Source organism: Plecotus auritus (genome assembly GCF_963455305.1).
Source record: "Plecotus auritus genome assembly, chromosome: 6".
In the NCBI taxonomy this organism is placed as follows: Eukaryota; Metazoa; Chordata; class Mammalia; order Chiroptera; family Vespertilionidae; genus Plecotus; species Plecotus auritus.
In genome coordinates this window covers 152,815,760-152,834,243 of record NC_137773.1, presented here as the reverse complement: position 1 = coordinate 152,834,243, position 18,484 = coordinate 152,815,760, and the positions used below count along the sequence as shown (strand labels likewise).

Here is an 18,484-nt window from a genome sequence, read left to right as displayed (position 1 = left end):
CCCTCACACATGCACATACCTTGAGTTTCCACTCCCTTCTGATAATACAAAGCACAGGAAGAAAAGAAAACTCTTATAACCATGTACAATCTTAACCTGTTTCTGCTTTCAATTGGGTTAGACTTCTGTCCACTTTTTGGTGGAGACTAAATATGTTATACACAAGTCACAATTTTTAAGACAAATGTTCAAAGCCTATTGATTTTTCTTTTTCTTTTCTATGTTTTAGGGAGTTCCTGGATTGGACAACAGCATAGAAGGACCTAAGGGCTTGAAAGGAGAACGTGGAAGAGAAGTAAGTATGTGGGCATTTGAGAGGAAACTTGTAATGATGTGGCAGCTGGGAGGCCCCAGTTCTTGGACATGAAATGCACATAAAGAATTTGGAATCAGAGTGGATATACTTCATGCAAAAAAAATATTTTTAGGAGCAAAAGGATCTTTTACTCCTTATCTGCTACTCTGTGACTCAAGAAGCATTCTCTTCTTCTGAATTTGGGGTGACTTGCTTCACTGAGCCATACCCTTGAGTCATCATTTATGAATGTAAACATCTAAACTCTAACTTAACATGTAGGGCTCGCTAATAGAAGTAGCAAGTGAGTTGTTGGCCTTGCCAGGATCCAGAGGACACACCCCTTAACAAGACATCATATTCTTCATAGTTTATGATTTTTAAAAGTGCAAGGTCTGATGGAACTCTACACATTCTCAAGGCAGGTTTCCTGGTATCAATCTCATGAAATTTTCCAAGTACCAATTTGATCATTTTAACTTGTTGTGTGTTTCTTAGAGTTTTAAAAAATTTTTATCTGAATAATATGTGTCTCTGGATCTTCTTACTAATAAGGAAGTTTCCTTGGTGACTCCACCTGGGGGAGAGGTCTGATATGGTGGAAGGACTTTGTTTTGGGGACTTTGTCTTTTACCATCTCTGTGGCCTTGGGCCACTTTCTGTAAACCTCAATTTTCTCACATGAAAAAGAAGAGAAAAAGCCTACTTTTGGCAGTTTTATGGTGGGAATTCAATGACTAACCCTGCCATCTCAGAAACCTTCAGGAAATGTTACCTGCCATTTTTTGTTAAGTGACAAATGTCTCAATGTAGATTCATAAGTAGGCCTTCCTTTTCTATCTTGGGAAGACTTGTGAGTATTGTGAGATTTTATTCACATTAGCGTGTAATCTACGCAGGTTAACTAAACAGAACAAGAAGTCCAGAAGTAGAAATCCAAACCAGTAGTACCTATACTGAACATGTGGCCTGCTTTCATTGTCCACTCTGTGGGGATAGTTTGATTTAAAGACTCTAACTCCCTAATTGCAAGTTATGCAGTGGTGATGAGCAGATGAAGCCATGCCCGTAGCATTTTGTTCTGTAGTTCCTCGTTACCCACAAAGAGATGGGATTTATGACCAGGGGGAGTAATGCTGTGTTCCAGAGGGAGAATAACTCTCTGGATGGTGGGTATCCTGCCTGCTTCCCTGGAGCAAACAAGCTGAGGTTGAAGAAGAAATGTGTCAATGCTGTGTAATTGCTGTTGCACGTCTGTTTGTTCACTTGACAGGGTAGAAGAGGCTGGCCAGGCCCCCCTGGAACACCAGGCTCCAGAAGACAGACAGTAAGAGCCTTTCTAGGCTGGTAGCCTAGATTGCAATGGGAATGGCTGATTGTGAGGAGTGGTGGGGCGGTTCTGTGGGGGCTCAGTACCTTGGGAAACTGACCTAGGATGTCTGTGAGAACTGAGCTGGAAAAGGACTTGGGAAGGCCCCGAAGCTCAGGCAGGAAGGTCCTGGCTGCAGGGGAAATGACCAATCAGGAGGAAGAGCTGGGCAAAGAAAACAAAGCCAGCTATGGGAAGCATTGTCAGAGTTTGGCTTACCCACTAGGCCAGCGATCTTCAACCTTTTTCATCTCACGGCACACATAAACTAATTACTAAAATTCTGCAGCACACCAAAATATATGTGTGTTTTTTTTGTTTGTTTGTTTGTTTTTTGCCAATTTGACAAAAAAAAAAGTATAATTTTGATCCATTCACACTGGACGGCTATTGTTGTGTTGGTTGTTGTCAGTTTTTAGACATCCTTACCTGTGGATATGTTTTTATTGATTTTTAGAGAGACAGGAAGGGAGAGCGAGAGAGAAACATCAGTTAGTTGCCTCCCATATGTGCCTGACTGGGATTGAACCTGCAATCTAGGTCCGTGCCCTGGCAAAGAATCAAACCTGTAACATTTTGGTGTACAGAATGATGCTCCAACCAACTGAACCACCTGGCCAGGGCTGTTGTCATTTTTTAAATTTGATAATCTATGGGGAAAAAGGTCAGAGCCCCTGACTAAATAGCCAGGTATTGCATGTTTTAAAAATTCTTGTGGGACACCAGTTGAAAATCACTACACTAGGCTAACTAAGGTGCCCAGTGATGTTTTAAATCCAAAACTCCATTCCTCTGCCAAATTTTACAACTATGTACTTAGCAAAGTGAGTCCTGGTATAGGTCCTCTCTCTGTTCTTACTTCCATTTTTTCTACCTTATAAATATTTTCTTGATGGAATATAATAGCTGGTTCTATGGACTTCTGCCCAGAAAATACAATCCTATCTAATAAAAGGGTAATATGCAAATTAACCATCACTCCATCACAAAGATGGCGGTGCCCATAGCCACAAGATGGCGGCGCCCAGTCTTCTCAGTCCCACCAGAGTCCCCCAGTTCTGGGGGGTTGGCCGCTGAGAGCAGGCAGCGTGAGCAGCCTGGCGGAATGCTTGCTTCATCGCCACGGCGACAAGGCAAGCGTTCCGCGCCCGGCCGCGGATGGGCTTCTGGGCTGCGGAGAGCCTCTGGGCAGCGAGTTTGGAGTGGCCAGGCCCCGCAGAGAGCTACTGGCACACGGATTCATGTGCAGGGCTACTAGTGAAAAATAAATGTGATTTATTAAACTAGTTTTCATTTGTGTTCAGTTTTAAAAAATGATGCATGATTATTGAGATATATTGTATTAGTTCTAGGTGTTCAACGTAATGATTGGATATGTGTATATGTTGCAAAATGATCACCACAATAAGTCTAGCTAACATCCATCACCACATGTAGTTACACATTTTTTCTTGTAATGAAAACTTTTAAGAGTTACTCTCTTAGCAACTTTCAAACATACAATACAGTATTATTAAGTTAGTCACCCTACTGTACATCCCATGACTCATTTATTTCATAACTGGAAATTTGTACCTTCTGACCATCTTCACCCATCTTACTCACCCTCTACCCTCTGCCTCTGGCAACCACCAGTCTGTTCTCTGAATCTGAATTGTTGTGTTGTGTTCTATTTTGTTTTCAAGATTCCACATAAAAGTAAGATCATACAGAATTTGTCTCTTTGAGTTATTTTACTTAACATAATGCCTTCAAGGTCATTCTAAATGGCAAGGTTTCATTCTTTTTTAATGGCTGAATATTATTGTGTGAATAAGTCCATTGTGTATATATTCCACATTTTTTTTAAATTTACCCATTTGTCAGTGGACACTTACTAGTAGGTTGCTTCCATGTCTTGGCTATTGGAAATAATGCTGCAGTGAACATGGGGGTATATTTTTGAGGTAATGTTTTCATTTTCTTTGATAAATACCCAGAAGTGGAATTGCTGGATCCTATGGTAGTTCTATTTCTGTTTTGTTTGTGTGTTGGGTTTTTTTTTTTTTTTTTTGGGGGGGGGGGGAGTTGTGTTTTTTGTTGTTATTGTTGTTGTTTTTTGAGGAACCTCCATACTTTTGAAAACATTATATATTTTTAGGGGTGTAAAAATATATGCCTGAGAGTAAAATTAGATAGGTCATGGGCTTATGGAACCTTTTAGGATCTTTTGTATTTGCTTCTTTGCTTTTCTGTGTTTTTTTGTTTTTTTGTTTTTGTTTTTTTTCAGTGAGTACTTTAAACAAAAGATTCTGTGCTTGACTTCTTGGAAGAGCACAGAGATTGTAAAAGAATCTTTACCCAATAAGGAGAGATAACTTTGATAAAATATACTTAAATGCCTGCATTGGATTCTAAATTAAACCTGCCTCTTCTCATTTTGCAACATTTTCTTTCATTCTTCATTACCTATCTAGCCTTCTCCAACTTCCTTCACCTCCCCACCCATAAAATATATAATGTTTTAAAATTGAGCACAAATAAAAACTAGTTTAATATATTTCATTTATTATGCATTGTATTTTCTGAGCTGAAGTTTATAAAAACAGCTATTCTGCTCCATTGAGAAAACATTTCTCTATCTTGGAACACACTCCTTCTTTGCAAGGCAGAGAAATGGAAATAAAAATGGAGATTACGTTTAAAATGTGCAGAATTTGATCGCTGTTGGAAAGCACTTTACTACTGCTGTTTTAATGCGTCGAAAGATAAATGCATTTGCTATTCATTTCACCTTCTAAGAGGGTGTAGCCAGCTTACATACCCCGAGAAAATATTTTGAACTTCAAGAATTTCATCCCAGAAATCCTGGCAGGAGATGTACTTTTATTATTTTATAGAGGCTATAGTCTCTCTAGAGGCAAATGCAATATGACCATGTGTTATTTAAACAGCACAACTCATGAGAAATATGGCCCCATCTTGGGTTTTAGATTCAGCAGTGTCATCCATGAGTATAAGTAGGACTTCCAGCTGAAGATGGCAAAGTCAAGGTAGTATTTATTTTTCTTCAGAGAGGAAGGGAGATGGAGAAAAAGAGAGAGATAGAAACATCAATGATGAGAGAGAATCATTGACTGGCTTCCTCCTGCACAGCCCTCATTAGGGATCAATCCTGCAACCCGGGCATGTGTCCTGACGCGGAATCAAATCAGGACCTCCTGATTCATAGGTGGACGCTCAATCACGGAGTCACACTGGCTGGGCCAAGGTGGTGTTTTAATACTATCCCCCTTTTGTACAATTCACCAAGAACAACAAAAGAAATTTAAAATAGTTTAACAAAGAATGACCACAACTTTAAGCTGCACATGACAACTATTGGCCAAATATTTAAAAAAATCTGTATCCTAATAAGGGAGGCTTTGGAGAGCAGACACATACCACCTCAGACCTCGAGCAGGGGTCAGATTTTTCTAAAAGTAGCTGCCATGTTCCTGAAAAAGCTGGTGAACAAAATCCAGGGCTACTATACATTTCGAGAAGATCAGGGAATATACTGATAGAAACACAGTTTAGCAGAGGAGACAAATAATAAGAAACTGAAGAATATTCGATTTTTAGCACTTACAGTGTAGCAGCCTCGGCCCTGGAGGCTGTAAAGACAGGAGAAGAAACAGTGCCTCTCACAGCACAGAGAAACTATGGCTTCACGGACTTTGTGTGAGTTCCATGAGTCTCTTAAATGCCAAAATTTGAAGGAAGAGGGAGCCATAAGGTAAAAGAAATAATTCATGATGAGAAAGCATTTGAGATAACATACCTATATCAAAGCTATTGACCAAGTCCAGCTATATCCCATTAATAGTTTTTCAGTAAATAGGTGACCCTAATTCAAAGGTGATTAATAATAAAAAATATTAATAATCTTCATTGTTAATTAGATGATTACTAATCAGGACTTACGCATAGAAATTGCAAAAAAATAAGAGAAAAACTACATGAACCCAGGCCAGATCAACACTCATGAGAAGAGGAACTACTTAAGGAAAGGGTAAAACAACTCTGGCAGATAGTTCTCCAAAGTCTCAAAAAAATTAAAACAGTATGACTGCTCTAAAACAAGTCTAAAGAACTGATAAAATGATAGAAAGTGAAAAAAGCAAGCTGGTAATGCTTGGGGAACAATGGGAAGTGAAAAAATATAGAAGATAAGCTATAGTAGAAGCAACAAAAAATTAAGTATGACTGAAAATATAGACAGGCATCTATAATAATAAAAGTGTAATATGCTAATTAGACCAGACATCCTTCCTGATGAAGCCGGGGCTGCGAGGGAAGCCTAGGTCCCGGGTGCTGGAGGGAAGCCGGTGCGGGCAGCCCGGGGAAGGAAGGCCTACTCTTGCACATATTTCATGCACTGGGCCTCTAGTATGGGATAAAATAGAGATAGAATATCAACAGTGGAGAGCCAACAAATAATTTGCATTACTAAATTAAACCAAAAAATTTCAGAAATGTAATAAAATATCACTTCTTGAAGCAAAAGCTCAAATAAGCAGAGAGAAAATACATGTTCTTAGAAAAAATGGATACGAATATATCAACACTGAGCCACAGCCTATTGAAATTACCAAATTTACTACAAAAAGAATCATGAGAATTTCCAAGTGGAAAAAATAGAAAACTCAGTCTGTCTTCGGCCTTCTTCCCAACATTCAGGGCCAAAGGGAACAGGAGAATGGCTACAGAGTTCTGAAATAGTTTCAAGATTTGGATACTCACCCAAGTTGTCCTTTAAGTATATAAGTACTTAATATGTCAAGCCTTCAAAAACTCAGACAACATAGCCCTCATGTTCCTTTCTTTAAAACTTTATAATAATAAATTTGAATCCCTCTAAGTGTAGAAATAAGGCTAAACCATAGAAACTGTGATTACAGAACAAAATGTAAATTTTATACATTTGACAATCTAAAAATTATATGAAAATAGGAAAGTGGGAGAGGTGTAGGGAAAGTGCTGGTATACTGTGTCCTCATATTTCATTGTCTAAGCATCATTCTAAGCTAATATATGTATTACCCTAAACTCCTGAGTTTTTAAAATAATTATTTTTTAGGAATGTATTATTTCTAATTGTCAAGAAATGTTACCACCTGACATGTCCAATTCTTTCAGTTTTATTTTTTTACTCCATTAAATTCAAATGAAATTAAATGTAGTATTTTAATTTCAAAATAGCATGAATAGCATGATCCTTTTTTAATCCAAAATACCACTATTTAGAACTCCAGGAATCATGATTACCAAATATTAATGAGAGTTATTTTTAGATGGGAGATGTGGGATGGCTTTTAAATTTCTATTTTGTGTATTTTCTGCATTTGAATATTTAAAAATCAGCATGTATCATTTTTATAATACCAGTAAAATCATTATCCTTTAGGAAAGAAGAAAAATCTGTATCACTGAAAAACTCTAAAATGTAGGTAGTGAATAGTCAGGACTCCTCAATGTTACAAAATTCTGCTGAACTGATCAGTGATTGGAGGCTGGCCAGTGGTAGGGTGTGGCATGCAGGGAAATCTCATCAGTTGACCAAATCTGACCTTCCTTCATTTGGTAAACTTTTATTGAACACCTACAATGTACCAGCAACTCTACTAACTGCTAGACCTACAAACTCAAATAAGACATATCCTTTGCTCTCAGGAAACTTAGAATCATGATGTAGAGCATGGTATCTCAACTTGCTTTTGACATTTGGGCTAATTCTTTGTTGTGGGAGGCTGTCTTGTGCATTTTAGGATATTTAGTGTCATTCCTGACCTCCACCCACTAGATGCTAGTATCACCCCTGACTTGTGAGAAAAAATATCTCCAGATATTGCCAGATGCTCCCAGGGAAGGAAGCAGGGGGTGGGGGGTGGGGGGGTAGGGGGTGGGCTAAATCCCCCAATGTTGTCAAGAACCACTGTTATAGAGGAGGACAGACCTGTAGGTACAACAAGCACTGTGCCCGGAGTCTATAATGGATTAGATGGTTGGGAGGAGGAAGGACCAGGACCAGAAAGCTGAGGATGAGGTGGGGATTGGAATGGGATGTTGGCTCTTTCTGAGCCAGACTTTACTGAGAATAAGAATAGATCCTGTGCCGTGGCTAATGAGAAGCAACTGTAGCCTCAAACTAAAGCAAGGTCTTCAGTCCTATTAAGTCCTGAGGTTATGTTAGGTATGCTTTTCCCTTTTCCTCTCTCTTGGCACTATTCTAGGGACAGCTTGAAGTGCTCTAGGACAGTCATTTATCATGCTGAATGAGTTTGCCGTTAAGATTCAGTATTGCCCTGGCCGGGTAACTACTTTGGCAGTGGTCGGCAAACTGCGGCTCGCGAGCCGTGGTTTGCCGCTCTGTTGACTAATGAGTTTGCTGACCACTGCCTTAGGGGAAAAAACTTAAAAAACATTTTAATAATGTACTAATGTCTTTAACCTGAAGTCAAAACTTCTGGGTAAGGGTAATACCTTACTCAGTGGTCGGCAAACTCATTAGTCAACAGAGCGGCAAACCGCGGCTCGCGAGCCGCAGTTTGCCGACCACTGGGTTAGAGCGTCATCCTGATATGCCAAGGTTGCAGGTTCAATCCCTGATCAGAGCACATACAAAAATCAACCAATGAATGCATAACTAAGTGAAACAACAAATATCTGTTCTGTCTCTCTCTCTCTCTCTCTCTCTCTCTCTCTCTCTCTCTCTCCTCCTCTGCCTTCCTCTCTCTCTAAAAAATCAATTTTAAAAATTTTGGGGGAAAAAGATTCGATATTAATGGAATGCTTTACCATTAAGAATGTCCTTTATTTTTCTGGGGATTCTGTGTCCCACATCAGTCCATACCTATCTGGGAAAGTGGGTCATGGTAAACCACCAGGAAGCCGGGCTATGAGGGACCAAGGGCCTGAGGGCTTTTCTGGGTCTTCTTACTCTCAAGTCTTCTTTGGGGAGATTTTCTTTCTGCTGTGCCCATTCACATTCCCTTGCACAGATGAATAAGGCTGTCTGGATGTGCTACCAGACAACTATAGGCAAGTCATTAAGGTGTATAGGTACTTAATTTTTCCCATCTAAACATTTTAAAATTTGAGGCACAATTGTAAAAATCATCTCCCCTATTTCCTTGCATTGTTTTTTTTTTCTTGCTCTCACACCACCCATGGAATTTAAAACCATGACTTTCATAATGAAAGTGCCAGCTGATTACTTCTGGAGATGTTGCCATTATTCGTGTGAATGGTAGATTATGGTCTCTCTCCACCACTAGGCTTATAAACCCCTGCCTAGGGAAGGAGTGTGAGTTTTCTCACCACCACGTAGACAAGTGCCTCTAGGAAGCCGGAGCTCAATAAATATGTGTTAAGTAATTTAAATCAAGCTCTGTCAAGGTCAAACCTTAAAGACAGAACAAATGTTTATTGATGATCTTTCAAATGCTATGATAATGGACCAGATATTTGGATGTGGAGGCCTGTTTTTTATCATATAGGAAGCTCTTTATTTTGCCTAAAGATAAGGCTGCATTTCATTCAGTGTTCCTACCACAACCAGATGTATCCACCTAAACCCTGGGTCTGGCCATGTACATTTTCTGCTCCAAGAACCCCAGTGGGTTCATTTAGCAGAAGCTAAATGAAGTATGAACCCTTCATCTAGTATTTTCAGCTTTAGTAACCCTAATACTCACCTTTCTTCTCACATCTTAGACCCAGAATTGCCAGTATCAAATACACTTCCTATTTTCCTTTTTTTTTTTAACTTAGGCTGGTATCCTCTGCTAAAAAGAAGACTCCTTACATTTTCTCCCTGGAAGACTCCTACTCATCCTCCAAAACCCATCTTTAAAATCTTTTCTTCCAGGAAGGTTTTTCCCGATTTCACCAACTAGAAATGATTGCTTTCTTCAAAACCCATATTCCTACCATTCCCCTTCCCTGTAGCATGTGCCGTACTCTACCTTATAAATATTCATCTCCTCCCGTCAAACCCAAAGAGTGAGGGTGCTCTGAGATCAAGGACTCTGTGTCTGTGGATGTGTGTGTGTCATCCTTAAGCTCCTGTGGTAGCCACCCAATGTGTGTCGTGGGTAGTTAATCCTTGGTAGATATTTTAATGAAACTGAAGTGAACTGATTCAGAACAGATAAACCCTTGTGCTAAAGGACACAGCTTCTTTCCCTCCCTTTGATAGGACTGAGACTTTCATCAAAGCTGGTTCCTCAGGGTTTTCAAGAAGTAGGCCTCCAACCATTTCCCCAGATGCAGTCTGTTTCCTAGATAATAATAAATTCTGACTGAAATAATATTAGTAGAATTTAAAGTCTGCAATCTTGGCCTCTCAGAATTTTGAGCTGAATATCTCAAATAAGTTTCCATCAAGAAAATATTGCCTGATAGAGTGTGAATTTTCCAAATCCTGGATGTCAGTATTGCTATTACCTTACTGACAGATCCCAATCTATAATAAAGTTCATGAAGTCAGTTCTCCCAGTTTTCCCTCTGGCTTCCTGCCTGCTGGCCACTCTATTCCTGATTTCTGGCTTACGTGGTCATACTTTGGAAAAATGAAAAGAAATAAAACTCAAACCAGTCAATTTTGGAGCTTCTGTAACTAGCTCCAGTAACCATTTAGTGGAGGATGAATTATTGACCACAATCTGCTCTCATTAGTATCTATAGATTTCAATTGTCTATGATCTTAATTCCCTCTTGCCTTAGGATTGGAGTTCAGAGTTGGCAACATTTGACTGTCATGGTGCAGAGGATAATTGAATGTTTTGAGCAATATGTGGAAACATTTTTTAATGTTAGTGCCTTAAGGTGCCGATTACTAATTAAATGAAATATCAAAAGCATTTTTTTCCAGAGTTACTGATATATATCTCTTCCTCCTATTTTAGGCAGCTCATGGCCGAAGGGGACTTACAGGCCCACAGGTACGCTGGTTTTTTTTCTTAGCTCCAAATGATAAATATTCTGTGTCCACTCAAAGAGCTGGAACGAAGACTCTGACTTGTCTCTTCCAGGCCTGAAGTTCTTTTCTTTTTTATGATATTGGTTATGGAATAAAATGTTGGAAAACTTTAAGGCTACAATTTCAAACACTCAAATCTTAAAAGAAGTGAAAATGTGGGCACTTTATTCAAAACCATAAAAGTTAATGATAAGAGACATTACTTGGCCCCATTACTGTTAAATTGAACTTTGAATTACACAAACTCTAGTAACTCAGTTGGGGACTTTTCTTTTAGACTTTTGCTCAATTATCTCTGAAACCTTATTTAGAATTTACATAAACCCATTTTCAACCAAGAGAGTACAATAAAACCCTAATGTAAATGGTATTTCTGAATGCTTTGTCCAGAAGTGGGCTACACCAAATATAATCACATCCCCTTTGTACATGTTGGTGATACACTATACTTGCTTCGTGAACCTACAATATTTATGGGAGAGCAGTTGTGACTTGGAATTTTTCGAAATTGAGGAAACACACATCCTCATATTGAAAATACAACGAGGATAAGTAATAAATCCACTCTGAATCACATCACGGTGAACCCCCAGAATGTTAAAGGAAGCATCTTAAGCACCACCGGAAAAGGCAGTTTTACCCGTGAAAGGAATAACAAATTAGATTGTAGCAGACTTATGTTCACTAATAATACATGCCAGAAGCAACAAATTAGTATCTTGCAGGTGCAGAGGCAAAATGGCTGTTAACCTAGCGTTTTGTAGGTGGCTATACTATAAGTGAGGAAAACAGACATTTTTAAATCGGTAAAGACTACGACTGTACCACCCACAGACTTGACCCCATCCACGCACATGCCAAGGTTAGACTTCAACAACAAAGCAGATCCAGAAAAATGGCAAGAAACAAATGATACGAGATTGGGGAGAGAAGATGCTGAGAAATGTCCTCTTTCTGATTTCTAGGAAAAGGCATCAGTAAGGGGCATTTAATCACACCCAACTGTAACAACTGGGACATAAATTTGGGCTATCCCAGGAGTTGCCTAAAATAAACTTTCTTAATCCTTTCTTACTCTTCTTGGAATTCATGTCTGTGGCAGAGTTCAAGGGCAACATGAAGAGAATGCTCAGCTATTGATCCTTAGATCTTTAAGCTACTTGAATAAAAACAGAATGTTGTAAGATGTCTGGAGGTTTTTGAAGAAAATGCAAAGTAAATTGTGAGATTTTTTAGGCCAAATGCCCAAGTTAGAGATAGCATATTACAAGCATTATAGGAAAATAAAGGAGTGTGTGTCCGCGGGACGTGTGTGTGTTTGTGTGTGTGTGTATAAGACTGAAAGAGAATACACTAACATAATAGCTGTCGTTATTTCTACTTAATGAGATTATATAAACGTTTTATTTCCTCCTTTGTGTTTTCCTTTATTATTCATCTTTTTGCAAAGATCCTGCACTGCCATGTGGTTGAAAAAATATTTATAATCTTCACATAAAGGAGACAAAATTCTCAGAAAACAGTGTTAACAGATTGATTCTCTCTCACTATAGGGGACAACAGGCACCCCAGGCCCAGATGGACTTGAAGGCTCGCTGGGACTTAAGGGCCCTCAGGTACAATTAAGACTAATCAACACATAATAGGGTGGTGAAGGCCTGGGGGTGGGCTAGAAGGGGTCAATGGGGAGAGAGGGGAGAGGACATATGTAATACTTTCAACAATAAAGTTTTTTTTTTAAAATAGAAAAAAAGACTAATCATGATGTGAGACCTTAAAGAATCAGAAGCCTTGATAGAATCCCTCGGCCAATTCCCCTTGAGGAATTATAGTTGTTTAAAGTGTTTTCAGGGCAAAAAAGTAGGGGAGCAACACAATCTTGACTTGTACAGTATTTGGTCTCCCTTATCTAAGTTTTGTCCCATGGAGAATGAACATGCTGGGCAACGATCCCTGAGCGATGCTTATCTGTGGCAGAGCTCAAGGGCAACATGAAGAGAATGCCCTGCTGTTGAGTTCAGGCGAACTAGAGTCTTCAAAAGAGACCCTGAGCCAAGGAAAACATTGAGCCTCAAATTGGGAATTTTGGCCAATTTAGCACAGTAAGCTCTCAGTGTTACATATCTGGATGCTGTGCTGTAGAAGAGTTGGCTCCACGCTAGGAAACAATTATTCTAAATACAGCTGAGGTCTTCGGCGGGGTGATCTGTAGTGTGGCACTCAGCCTGTGCTCTCTAGCTCGCTTCTCCTGGGAGCTGCCTCCAGCACTTTTTTGCTTTACAAGGAACAAGCCATGGTTGGCTCTCACACTGCTCACATGAGGGAAGAGGAAGCATGTGCCAGAAAGGGCAAGATGCAGCCTGAAATAATGAGAAGGGAAAGGAAGTCCTAGAAAAGGCTGAGATGAAAATAAAAAGTCAGACTACAGAACGTAGAGAATATTGTCTCTCTCTCTCTCTTTTTTTTAGTCTTGAAATATTGAGAAATTATTTTGCTGTTTGGCAAATGCAGGACAAGCAAGGGTTCTGCAATTTTTCAAAGTTTTAACCCACATAGTTAAAAAAAACAACAACCCTAAAGTGACTATTAGATGTTGGCAGTGCATGTTGGGCAAAACAAATATCCTTAGATCTCAGAAGAGAAACTTTGCTCACATTTACCAAGATTTCGGAGCAGCAAACAGTTTGCTCCGTGGACCTCTGTCTCTTTCGAGCTTGATGGCTTTTCTTTGTCTTACTTGCCAGCCTAGGAAAGTTCCTTTTCCCACCTTCAAATGAGAAAGATTTGCCGTTGGGGCTGTGGGGAAGCACTTCAATAGATTGCCTGGCTTTATTTCATGCTAAACAAGCCATATTACTCTAATATCCCTTCTTCCATTTTATAGATCCTTTTTTCATGACATAATTTTAAAATAGATGTGAAAACCAAACACAGCAGGAAGGTTTGTCTGCATAACATATGGAAGCCACAGTTAATAAGCAATATAACATTCCCGAAGTAGAACTATCCAAATTTCATCTCACTGCATGCCGTATCTTGTTTATTATGACAGGTCTTCAGTGTGGTTATTGAATAAAAATTCCATTTAAATATTTCAGTCTTGGGGCTTATATATTTAAGGATTATTTTTTCTCTTTAGGATTATCTTCTTTTAACATAATATATGCAATTGCAGTATAAAGATGCTTAGGATAATTAGAAAGCAGTGCTGAAAAACTCACCTGTTCCATATTTCTTCATTTGGACTGCAAATGCCCAACTGTCTGTCAGATTGGACACATGGCCCCTCTCCCCCTGCAGAGGGAGAGCTTGACAGATCAAGACAGAACCAAAGACACACATGGACTTCTCTTTCCAATTTCTTCTGTCCCTGCCACTGACTTAGCATGTCCATTTTAATATTCAAGTCAATATTCAAGTGAACACTTTTAGGGAGAAAATAATGCTTTAATTCTCTGTACCTAGGGCCCAAGAGGAGAGGCCGGTGTGGAAGGAGAAAAAGGCGGTCTGGGAAGTAGAGGTCCCCAGGTATGTAATGAGAGCAAGTGACCGCCTCTGGCTTTGATCTTGCCTTTAATGTCGATGTCCTTGTGGTTTCTTTCCTGCAGCTGGATTACTTAATTGCCTGTGAACCAGCAAAAGTGTATTAGGTTTGACCTCATTGCTCAATATGGCCACGCCACACCCTGGCCCCTAGCTTGCTATGCAGGCTATCATTCTGTCCAACACAGAGCTGGTTTCTAGCGCTATGCCTTAGCAGCTCAACCATTATTGTGAGGTTAAGAACTCCTCCCTAGGTAAATCAGGTCACCTCACTCCCTTTATCTCAATCCTCGGGAACTTTCCAGGCATCCCAAATACAACCTATTCTAGTAGTGGTCCTCAGCCTAGCTACGTCCGAGAATCTCCTGGACAGACTGTAAAACTCCCCACCACTTGGGACCCCTCCCCATACCACTGACATCAGAATCTCGAGGTGAGGCCAGGGTCTCAGTACCTTTAATGCTCCCGGGCGATTCTAACATACACGCCAGTGTTGGGAATGACTGTCCCACATCAGCATTCTCAAACTTTGAAGTGTGTAAGAATCACCTGCAGAACTTGTTAAAATGCAGATTCTAATTCAGGAGGTCTGGGGTGGGCTTGAGATTCTGTACTTTCAATAATCCCTCAGGGGAGGGTGCTGGTGCTGGTCCCTGGACCACACATGGAGAAGCTAGGCCCTCCATGCTTCGGCCCTTGTCTACTTGCTATCATAGTGTACACTTGTTTATTTAGCTGTTCTTGTCCCTCGTCTAGATTGCAAGCTCTGTGACAGCCAGGACTTTATCTTGCTTATACTATATTCCAGAGTCCAGAGCAACAGTGCTGCTGCACAGTGGAGCTCAATGCATATTTGAATAATGAATCAATTAGTAAATGAATGAATGAGACATAGTTGGGACTTAGACTCTGGGCTAGCAGGAGGATAAAGGGAATCAGTCCATTATTTTGTGTCCATTCATTCAACTGGGCAGTGGTCCAACACTGTAAGCGGATGTAGTCATCATCAAAATGTTTAAGAGGCTATTTGCATAAACTTATATCTCATGACACAATATTTTAAAACATATTAATTACTACTCATGAGGATATTTCCCCCCATTTTTTGATGAATGTGCACCTTCAAAAAGCATGAAAATTTTAAAATTTTACGGTAGGATTAAAGTGATGAAAAGTAACTATTTTGCCTTCAACATCTTTGAATCATTAAAAGCTTGCTGGCACCACAAATTGAGATTTTAAAAAAAGAAAGCTAAGGGAAACATATATTGGGTGGTTATCTCATCTGTTTATATAAAATATTGAGATGTAGATGGGTTGAAATTCAAAGAGCTTAGTAATTCCCTTGCTCTAGAATCCAAAATTGTATCCAAGTGGCTGTTACTTTAATAAGTCATTCCATTTTCCCTGTAGTGTACTTCTGAGTGAGTCCCCTTTAATCTTGCCTTGGCACGATGGGTCATAGTCATAAATCATTCAACGTCTTGGCATTGCCAGAGGTAGCAAAAGGCACCACTTATCCCTGGTCTAGCTCCTCCATTTATCTAGCTGGAAAACATGGTTTTCTTTCTTTGCTTGCTTTCCTTTAAATACCCTTGTCAACACAGTGAAAGCAGTATTTCAAAGATGTGTAGAATTTTCTATGTTCAGGACATGATGAATGAGATCTCATAATTGTTGTTTCCAAAGGAAAGCCACAGAGACAAACACAATCAGGTAGACAAGAGGGTGTTATTCTTACTGGCTCTAAATCCACTGACATAGGCTTTATATTCCCTTATAACACACAAGGACCAGCCACTCAGGTGGAATCACGTGAGTATTTTCTAATTGCAGGCTTGAAAGTTGCTCTTAGGGTATACATTTAGAAAAAAAGGTGTGATTTCTGTTGACAGTGTTATGAAGGCTTGTTAATTTATGGAGTGTGGGAGCATTTTGCATAAATCAAACATGTGCTAATCCAGCCAAGTATATGGCTATGATATAAAAGAAATACAGTCCATGGCACAATGAAAAAGAAGAAAGAACTTTGAAAGTCATGGCATATCTCATCATTGATATTTCTATCTCTTTCTCCCTCTCAACTTCCTCTCTGAAATTGATAAAAATATATATTTTTTAATTTTTTTTATTGTTTAAAGTATTACATATATTAGTACATATATCTCCTTTTTTTCCCCCATTGACCTTCCCCCAGCCTCCCCTACCCCCTGTCGCATGCCCTTATCCCGCCCCCGCAGTGTCTTGTGTCCATTGGTGTGCTTATATGCATGCATATATTTTAAGAAGAAAGGAAAGTCATGGCATATCCATTTGTGCCTTCCTTTGTTCCTTGTTTGGTTTAGCTAAAGGTCCTACAATCACATAACCATGGGCTAGAAAAGGAATGGGAAATCAGACACAAAATACCAATTCCTATAGGAGCTGCAGTTAGTATTCTTTAAAGATGTAGGGTTTTTAGTGAAATCATGACTAGTATCATATGCAATATCAAGGAAGGTTGAAATTATTCAGTGCGAATTTGGGATACAAAGTAGAAGTTCATCTTTCCAAAGCATAGCATAGTGGTCAAGGGCATAGCGTCTGAAGCCAGGCTTCCTGGGTGTGACCTCCAGACTTGTGCCTTCATAACTGTGGGGCCTTTAGTAATTTATTTAACCTCTCTGTGCCTCAATTTTCTCTGCTATAAAATAAGAATAGTAATAGTAGCTGCCTTATCGGATTGTTGTAAAAATGAAGTGGTTTAATATGTAGGTGCTTAGAACAGTGCCTGCAATATGGTAAGAAAAGTATATATGTTTATTACTATTATATTGCATCAGTGTTACCTAATTTAACAGAGTCATTTTATACCCAAAGCATGCTTATAGCCAATCCAAGGAAAGCCAAAATAATAACATATAACAATATGTAATCTGTATGGCAATCGTCGCATTTCATCATTTTGCGTAATCTAGGTTAGATGGTCCGTCAATCATTTCTTTTACTCGTTTACAAACATTTACTGAGTGTTTCCGGTTGTCAGGCCCTGTACTAGGATAAAAGGATGAGTCAGACACAGACCCTACCCCACAGTGCTCCCAGGCTCATAAAGGAGACTCAGGCAAACAGATAATCGAGATGTGATATGCTAAATGTTAAAATAGAAATATACCCTTGCCTACTTGCTATCATTTTCCTGCATAGACCATTGCTTAACTCTCTTGTGACATTTGTGAGTTTTGTGTGTGTGTGTTTTTATCACAAAAGAGTTATTTTTGGAAGTTCTTAATGACTGAAATAAGTGTGTATGATTATTAAGATGATTGGTGTTTTTTACCAGCATTTATTACAGTAATCCAAAAATAACTTTCTAACCACCTCAAGTTACATAGGATGCTTATTTTTGAAATAATAAAAGGTTCTAGCCAGAAAAAAAACAAAAACAGAATTATGTCCAACATAGAGTAGTGGGAGAAGGATGGAGTTAAAGGACGAGAAGAATGATTTAGCTTTTGCAGGATAAGGAGTGTTTTCCAGGTGACCACGGGAGAAGGGCAGGCATCCAAGGAAAAGAACCAGATTATATAGAAAAGGATATTAAGGTGAACTTGAAGAACCACACGGGGTTCAATGTAGAAGGAATGTGGGATAGACTGGCACTGTCAAGATCAATATCTACTCAGGTGTCTTGGTGGTTTGTTCTTGCATTAGCCCTCCCCTCGCTGACCTTCTGATTTGTAAAAAAATATATATTTTTATTGATTTCAGAGAGGAAGGGAATGGGAGAGGGAGAGAGAAAGAAAAACATCAATGATGAGAGAGAATCATTGATTGGCTGCCTCCTGCATACTCCATACTGGGGATCTAGCCCCAACCCGGGCATGTGCCCTGACTGGGAATCGAACTGTGACCTTAAGGTTCTTAGGTCGATGCTCAACCACTAAACCACACCGGCCAGGCTGACCTCTTGATTTTTTCTCTCAGGCTTACAGAAGCTGAACATTTAATCTCGTTGGGTTGTTTCCCAGCCTGATATTTGCTGGTTGTGAGCATAGGCATGTGAGTGTGCCCCCATGAGTATAGTAACAAACAGAATTCATTTTAAAGTTGAGAAGAACCTGCACCTATTATCCCATCCAAAATCGAGGTGTCCTTGTCAGTGCCCCAGCCATGAATCCCAAACTCCAGTGCAATGCCCTCTGACAAGATGCTTTCTAAGGACAATTTTAAAAAACATTTAAATTCTAAAATTCTTCTATCCTCACTTAACACTAAAGCAGTTGCAGTTGCC

General features: G+C 39.4%; 1 protein-coding gene across 2 annotated transcripts in view; it reads left to right on the top strand.

The window, feature by feature from the left end:
• The window catches only part of COL6A6 (collagen type VI alpha 6 chain), a gene marked incomplete at both ends in the record, with an annotated part of 98,840 nt that overhangs the window by 37,105 nt on the left and 43,251 nt on the right, over nt 1-18,484 (top strand). For both annotated transcript variants that reach the window (XM_080675734.1, XM_080675735.1), the window contains 5 exons: nt 230-295; nt 1,569-1,622; nt 10,595-10,630; nt 12,222-12,284; nt 14,134-14,196. In XM_080675734.1, the coding sequence (XP_080531860.1) occupies nt 230-295; nt 1,569-1,622; nt 10,595-10,630; nt 12,222-12,284; nt 14,134-14,196 (282 nt within the window). The remainder of the gene's footprint in view (nt 1-229; nt 296-1,568; nt 1,623-10,594; nt 10,631-12,221; nt 12,285-14,133; nt 14,197-18,484) is intronic.